Raw genomic sequence first — 8,406 nt, forward strand, 5'->3', positions numbered from 1 at the left:
TGTTTTTTTTTCTTCGAATAATCTGTCAAATTACCCACGCCAAGGATTTCCAGTGAAGTCTTTGTGAGAGCGTCTGATAAATTTTGCTAGGAAGTCATCGGTCTTACATTTAGACATCTTGTTTTGCTCACTGGGATTTGCAGTTCCTCCAGCAAACAGCAAAAGTGACATCTCCTTGACTGATGCAGCTTTCTTTAATCTGAGCTAAACAATAAAGTTATTTTATATTAATAAATTAATGTGACATAACACACATCCTCTCTCCATTTTATTGTGGGTTATTTTGTTGTTGTTGTTGTTTGTTTGTTTTCCTGGAAGAATTTTATGTCGCCATGTAAATGGTATTTTCCTCCCTTTCCTAAGAATTTGATACTGTTCCTTAATAGAAGGAAGGAATAGCAAGTATCTAAACTTGTCAGTGTCCAGCTGTGAGAGGGGTGGGAGAGGAGAGAGAAAAACCTTCATTTTGTTTACCTGCAGCTCTTCCTTCTTTATTTTATGGGTTAGGCTCTCATTCTTCTCTGTGAAGGTGGTTGAGACTGCTTCCCCTTGAACTCAGCTTCACATTTCTTTCATTTTTTCATCACAGCTCTGCTGAATTGATGTGCTGTGCCTGCCAGGTCAGGTGTCTTAGCTGATGCCTCTTCATGTAGTGAACAAAAACTGTATGGACTGTGGGTTATTCCCTCTGTTACCTTCATTTAATCCCTAATTACAATAAGGGTTGACACAGTAAGGATGAAGATGCTTTGCAAAAAAAAAAAATCTGTGGTTTCAATTAATTCTGCTAGTAACAGCAACTTAGTGTTGCTTGTTTGGGGTAAAAACCTAAAGTTAATTTTCCAGAGCTGAACAGTTGGAAGCAGAACGTGTGTGTGAATGAGCGATCAGCAGCTGCTTAAGTGTGTGATTAATTTCGTTTGACAGACCCGAGTTGTGCTGATTGCAGAGCAGCTAGGGCGCTTTCATACTTTTTCAATTACTCATGAATTCCAGAGGGTATCTTAGGACAGCGCTCATGTGCTAGGCATGAGTGCTCGGGCAGAGGGAATGCTGCTGCTGGATTAAAGAAGGTTAACACTGGAAGTGTTTTGCAGAGGGTGAACAAATCCAGTGTGTGATTTAAACACATTCTGTGCAGAAGTTAGGATTGCTGAACGATTAAAAGCTGCAATGCCTGAGAAGCACAAAAGGGGAGACCTTGTCAATTATAAAACTGGAAGTAATGTCTTAAGTTAAATTTGCTAATTATTTTTATGAGAGAACGGATGAGACAGGTAGCTTTGTTTCGGAGAGCTAACAACTCTATTGCTCGTAGTCTGAAATGTTAAGGAATTTTGGACATTCTGGTCTCAGATGCCTGTTTCTTTTGGCTGCCATTAATAAAGTCTTTTTTAAAAAAAGGCCACAAAACCAAAATTTTCTCCCTGCCCGACATACATATTTGCACGCTTATGTGTATTGTAAAATGGTTTTAAAAAAATATGTCATTATTTACATGGGTAACTTTTCTGTGCTTTCCCACAGAGCAGAATCGTGACTAATCTTGCAGTCCGTGACAGTTTGACACAAGCTCAGTTTGCATCATTCCCCAAAGCAGTGTGTTTCTCATGTCCTGCAAATTGTTAAGCTTGTAGCTTCTCTTATCACAGTTCAACTGGGGAAAGGCAGTTGCCGCGCTAGCTGGAGAACGCCGTGTATATTGTGCTGCACTGCCTGATGTGCAAATGTGTTTGCTTTCCAGTTTCTGGCTAAAGGCTGAGTCATTGTTACTGTTATAACAAACATATATAGTTAACTTATCGCAGCAACACTGCTTCTCCGCTCTTGCAGTTAACGATAGCAGAAGTTTCAGGCTCCAAAGTCAAAAACAAATGGTCTTTTTTTTTTTTTTTTTTTTTTTTCCTTCCAGTGACTGTATTTTAGACTCAAATGGCACGAAACGTTTCTAACACCGACCTTTGTGGCTGATCTTGATGTTAAGCTGACAGCAGCTGACATTGCCCCCAGACTTTCTGACAAGACCTGCTAGTCCTCTGCCTTCAGCAGGTTTGAGGTTAAAGGATCCTCTTTTGCTTTCCTGGGCAGAGCTCAGCTTTGGGGGATGCAGGTGGGGACTTCCCTTAAGTGAAGAAAACAGTGCCTTGCTTGGAAAGGAGATGAGAAAAACAGAATGCAAATTTATGCTCAACTAGCTGCAAAATTAACTTTCTTGAGAAACAGAAGGCAGGCAATTGTGCCCTTTGGAAAAAATATGGTGTTGAGTAGGGTGACCTGGGAACAGTGCTTCCTGAACTTGTAACTGTAGGGTCTTTTAACGCACGGACAGATATTGATGTCGCTTACATGCCTGGAGATGTTTTCATATCTGAGTCTAACTCGTGATGTCAGTGAAAGCTGAAGTTGCTGTGGCTGCTTGGCCTCAATCTTTTCTTTGTTCTGAAGGAGATTAAGCAGCAGCTTCACATGGGTGCTGAGGAGCAGTGAATGTCAGGGTTTTGTTTTCATGATACTTCACAGCAGAACTTTTAAATTTACGTTTTCACGTTATTAGGAATGCTGGTACAGGCTTGGATCCAGCAAAGCTCAGGATCTGTGTTCTGCACTGCATTCGTGCCATGGGAGCCCGGCACAAGCTCTGCGGTACATGGGCCTTTCTTCAAGAGGTTTGGCTTACAGTGGAAACCAAATATCTTCCTCTTCCAGGCCAGCTTCGCTTTTGTTTTCTTCCCTTTTTCTCCCTAAGAAAGGAAATTACAGAACCCTTATTACATTATTTGGTATCTTTAACTCGCTGTTTTGATTTTTGTGGGTTTATCTTCCTGCAAAACTGATAAGTAGTAGATTTGCCAAATATTAGGTCACATTATTTGATCTATGTAATATGTTTACATAATGGGAGACCTGTAATGATGACTGCGCTATGATTACAGTAAAGGGGCTTGGAAGCTGAAATGCCTAATCTCAAAATTACAAGTATATTTCGATTTTATGCTTTTGAGTAATTTTTGTGCAAGGCCCAATCAGGGTAGTTATTTCCATTTCATGTGAATAGTTTGGCCTATTTTTTTTACTGTTATTTATAGCCACTATGCTGTTCTTTAGAAAAAACAGGTTCTCATAGATCCTAGAAGGATTTAGTAAAAAAAATTGCTTCTTGCCTTACTAGAGTATATCTGGAAATAAAAGATTATAGAGGTTTACTGCTATAGCAAAATACATTCTACTTCCGTATCATATACAGATATTTTCCTGATTAAAACACAAGTACCTTAAACTATTTCTCAGCTTGCTCAAAGAAGTTTCTTGCAAGTATTAGAAACTGTGGATAGCTTCACTTATTATAATTTTTAAAAGGGGAAAAAAAAAGTAAAATTATCAGTATAAAGAAGCAAAAAATGCACTGAAACATTTTATTTGAGATTATTTTAATCTGGTGTGTTATATTTTCACAGTTAACATTCTAATGGGAAAATTATTTTTGATATTTTATGTAAGAGTGGTGTGGCTGAATTTTGAACATCTGGGGGTCTGACTTTAAATTCTAAGTTAACCAGGCCAAATTTGTACTGTAATGATTGTGCTAAAACTTACTTTTGGCAGCAGACATTCGTTGAGGTTTGTAGTGTATTGGATTGTTGGTAGAAACCCAATTTTTTTTTTTTTTTTTTTTTTTTGTGTTTCTCTGAAATTCATGTTATGACTTTTTGCAGAAGTTGCATTGTCTCTGTAGACATTTGGGTATTGTGGCAGTGAAATAACATGAATAATAATACATGAAATAACTTGGCTTGGAAAAGTTTGTTCTGATCTCTTTCAAAAGCCTGAAATGATTACTTTTTCCAGGAAATTTATAAAGATGTGCAGATGTGCTGTTCACAACTGGCCATGCTCGTGAAGTGGCAGCTAATCATGCGAATCAGACCATGAGTGAGCAAGATGGCCAGTTTGTTGCACACACACATCTACGTGTCTGAGTCCTAACGAACTAAACCAGGGTCTTTTAATTGGCTTGGATAACTGCGGCATAGGAAGCTAAATATGCTACTGTACTGAAAATGGTTTGATGTTCTAAGGTTATTGGATATTACTGTTCAGTGTCTATTTTCAGTTTCTCACTTGACTGTAAAATATGTTTTTGTTGTACATGTAGACTTGTTCCAACAAAGGTTCAAAGACCTCCTATGTACAGGACAAAAGGCAAGCCAAAGATCGCACTTGGAGTGATTGAGTAAGAAGGGCTAATTGTGTTGTCTAACAAGTCTCCTACAATAAAGTTTGGCACCAGTTTTTGAGGAGGAACTCTTTACATTGGAAATGAAGAAGAAAAAAAAAAAAAAGGATAGCTGTGAACTTGAGTCTGGAGAACTAGTACCTCTACCACAAGAAGTGTGTGCTACTAAATTATAAACAAGACGTTTTTCTTCTCCTATATCTCAGTCAAGGGAGGGAAGTCTGAGCAGCATGGAGGCAGCCTCACCTTCAGTACCTTAACAGTGTTCCTCACAATGTGTTTCACGCCTTTGTTGTAGACATCTGCTCATGTTCAAAAGCTATTCTTAACTACAAAGAAAACTTCATTAGAAATAGCGGTAAAATATTTTTAATCTAAATTTTGTGTTGCTTATGTATGGATTATGTAGGAGCCAATGCAGATAAATTATAGACTTTTCCACCAACACAGGAAAAGTAATTATCACTTTTGCTTCCTTGACTCTAGGCTATGGTGGCTTGTTATCCAGGCAATGGAACAGGATATGTGCGCCATGTTGATAACCCAAACGGAGATGGAAGATGTGTTACATGTATATATTATCTTAATAAAGACTGGGATGCCAAGGTATGCAACTTCTTTCTATACTTTTTTACATCTACTTGCTAATGCATCTTTGCTGTAGGTTATTGTTCACGTCCTTCCCAACATCTGTGCTTAGTTCTGCTCGTACGTTATGGTATTTGTGGATGTCCTTTGCCTTGTTGATTGAGCAGATATTGAGGCACTCTATAGATGAGGCATTTTTTTTCAAGGTATCAGTATAATCCAAATCAGCATAAGTCTTAATATTATTATGGGTGCGAGGTGTAGAATAGATGAGCATTTATAACAGTTAAGAGTGGCCTAAGAATTTACTGCCATCGGTTTAAAACTCTCCATAGATGTGATGACTAACTTTTTAATAAGGATTATCCTTGCAATCCAGTGGTTTAGATAGATTTGAAGAAGGGATATAATTAACTGGGTGTGTTGATAGCATGAGAGCGTAATGCACAGATAGCTTTGTTTATTCTGTGACTCCCATGCAGTCAGCTGTACAGAAGTTTATTCTCATTGTATATGGAGAAAAAAAGATAAAACAAGTGATATTTCTGTCATAATACTTAAGAAACAGAAAGTGGAAGAGCACTTGAGCAGTCAGTTTTTGTGTGAATCAGGGGCACCAAATATAGGTAAGTTGCAGCTAGGAGGTTTTCTTTTTTTTCCTTATGGGTACAATCGATTTCTTACAAGAGTTGGATGAGACAACGAGACCACGTCCATACTCATGCAAAACTTACCGATCAGAAAGCTGAGTGAGAAGTGGGTGCACTTGAATCTTTCTGACTGCTCTTTGAAATGTTAAATTTCATCCTTCAATTAGGAAATAAATTATTAACCTTCTTTGCTATGACAGCATCTTGACGTGTACTTCCCCTGTACACTTCACAAGTGTACTGGCTGGACAGAACAGCTTAACATGCATGGATTACAATTTCTCTCCTGGAACAATTGGATGTGTTTCAAACTCTAGAATTAAAACAGATTGCGTTTTCCCAATAACTTTAAAAAATTACTAGCTGGTTATTTAATTTATGAACAAAGGTATGTGATTTCCTGCAAAACCTCTTTTGCATTTAATGACATCAATACTGTCAGTAGGAAGAAGTTAATGTGACTTAAAAACAACCTGATCTCATGATACTTTCTAGGTGTGTATAGGTAGCTCCAACTGTTTTTCAAAGCCTGTAAGGGATCTAAATTGGAGTAATACAGGTCTTAGCTTTAAATTGTAGTTCCTTAGTCTTTCCTCATCTTAGTTATAGAAATATGACATCAAACTATTGCTTCTACTGCTGTTAAATGAATTGATCCCATTAATGGGAACAGGTGATACTCAGATGTGAAATACATTTCTGTACTGTATGGCCATATTTTTAGCCACCTCCATCATATCATTCAGTTTTGTTTGTTTATTTTTTGCAAGTAGGTGATACAACTGAAATCCAACCAATCTAAAACCATGCCTTTTATTTAAACATGAATGGAGGTTTAATATTTGCAAACATTTTGAAATTACTTGCTGAAAAATATGTAAAACTTGCTACATGAAGTGCGTTTACAGAAGAGCCACAGAATCATTATTTCTGTAGCATGTATAAAGATAAAGGCTTTTAGTTCAGCTCAATGCATCTGAAGTATTTTTAAATATAATATTCAGTACTTTGAAAATACTATTTCATTATATTTAACGCACTGGTTTTAAATACTTAACTTGTAGGTAAGTGGAGGCATCCTCCGGATATTTCCAGAAGGTAAAGCCCAATTTGCAGATATTGAACCCAAATTTGATAGACTGCTATTCTTCTGGTCTGATCGCCGCAACCCTCATGAAGTACAGCCAGCATTTGCTACAAGGTAGGACTCACGGACTCAGATACATTGCATGATGCTTCTTTTATCAAAAGGTGAGGGATTCCTAACAAGAAATGAATTAAACTGTGAATTATGAACCTGATCCTAGGTCTTTCCATCCCAAATTCCAGTTACACTATGGCAAAGGGTTTGGTTTGGTTTTGTTTTCCTGATGGTTGGATAGGCTTCAGCTGTGCTGCTGAGTTGGTACCAATGTCTGATCACTTATTTTGGAGAGAATATTCTCTCAGCCAGGATGGGTAGGGTGAGGTACATGAATCCTCAGAAATTCCTGAGAGTGTACTTCACAGAGCTGGAAGGCACCATTCACAGCCTTAAGCAGGCCCCAACCACAGCCAAAAGGTATTGATTGCGTTGTTGCTGTGTAATGGCTTTATACTGTGGTCCCTTCCCATTGTCGTTAGCACAGTTCTGTGTTTTGTAAAGATTGACCAGGTGCTTCAGTTTTATGCTTGTTTTCATTGGGAGGAAGGGAGTTGTTAGCCAATAGTTAGGTTCACTCTCCCTTTTCTTTGCTCTACAGGTGACTTAGTTTGGGAACTGGGAGAGGGCTGCGGGGTGGTAATGACCATTGATAAACAAAACTCTTTGGAGTATTGCAAGAATTCGTTCCAGTCTGAGTCACAGATGGAACCTGAAACCTCTTTTGTCCCTGTTTTGGGGAGAGGATGATGCTAAATGTGAATGCATTCACTGCCTGACATTTTAAGTAATGCTACCAGATAGTGTTAATAGGTAAATCATTGGAGTCGTTAATCCAAACTTCCTGTTGCACATGTTGCAACACGTTTTGATGCTCAGAGCACTGAACATTAACTGGGGCTGTTAGATAACACAAGTACCTTTGCAAGAAGTAATTTGAAACTGCAGTCAGCACTCAGAGCCTTTTCCCAAGGCTGCCCCACTCTCCCTTCCCCCTTGCATGCTCTGGGCAGAGTCAGAGGGTGAAATGCCATTTACTAAAGCTCCTTAAAGTCTTTTCTCAATAGCTGGCATTTCATATTTAAATCCTCTGTGGACCATGGAAAACCAGAGGAGCTGTGTAAGATGGGGGTAGTTAATTTTCCCTTATGGCAAATGTCCAGAAAAGCTTTGTGTGACTCACTGATGGACTTGACAAAGTAAAGTAAAAGCTGAGGTAAAGCAAAAGTTGCGTAAAGTCGAAGAGATGAGGTCATAAGGCAGAGACTGTATTACAGTTCCTGAGCAAGAACCATAATGACAACTCACTGGGGAGAGAAACAAACAAACAAACAAACAAACAAAAAAACACTGTATACTTAAAGCATCAGTGTCACCTTTTCAATGACTGGTCAGACAATGCCTACGAGTAGGAAAAAAAATAAAAATTGCTTGCTTTATGAAAGCTTTCATCTGTTGTATCTGTTGAACTGCAGAAATCTTGTCTCATTTAGTCTGAATTGTATGTCAAGTGCTTCACAGTAGTATGTCTGCTTTCCTTCCTAGTTCAGGAGTTCTTTTTTCATCCCCTTCCTTAGGTACGCAATAACAGTGTGGTATTTTGATGCAGATGAAAGAGCACGAGCTAAAGTAAAATATCTAACAGGTAATCTCTCATTAATATCTCCTCTTCTTTTTTCTTTTTTTTTTCTTTTTTCTTTTTTTCCTGGAATAATAGCACTCCAACCTCATCTCCCTTATGCAAAAAAAGCAGGAGGAAAAAGCAAGACTTAACTCATATAGGCTTTACAGGG

The 8,406-nt window shown here is 38.2% G+C and overlaps 1 protein-coding gene across 1 annotated transcript in view; it reads left to right on the top strand.

The window, feature by feature from the left end:
• The window catches only part of EGLN1 (egl-9 family hypoxia inducible factor 1), a 33,933-nt gene that overhangs the window by 21,018 nt on the left and 4,509 nt on the right, over positions 1 to 8,406 (top strand). Inside the window, exons 2-4 of the mRNA XM_084513147.1 lie at positions 4,721 to 4,840; positions 6,537 to 6,673; positions 8,191 to 8,258. Of these exons, the coding sequence (XP_084369273.1) occupies positions 4,721 to 4,840; positions 6,537 to 6,673; positions 8,191 to 8,258 (325 nt within the window). The remainder of the gene's footprint in view (positions 1 to 4,720; positions 4,841 to 6,536; positions 6,674 to 8,190; positions 8,259 to 8,406) is intronic.

The sequence above is a fragment of the Aythya ferina genome (genome assembly GCF_964211825.1).
Source record: "Aythya ferina genome assembly, chromosome: 3".
NCBI lineage: Eukaryota > Metazoa > Chordata > Aves > Anseriformes > Anatidae > Aythya > Aythya ferina.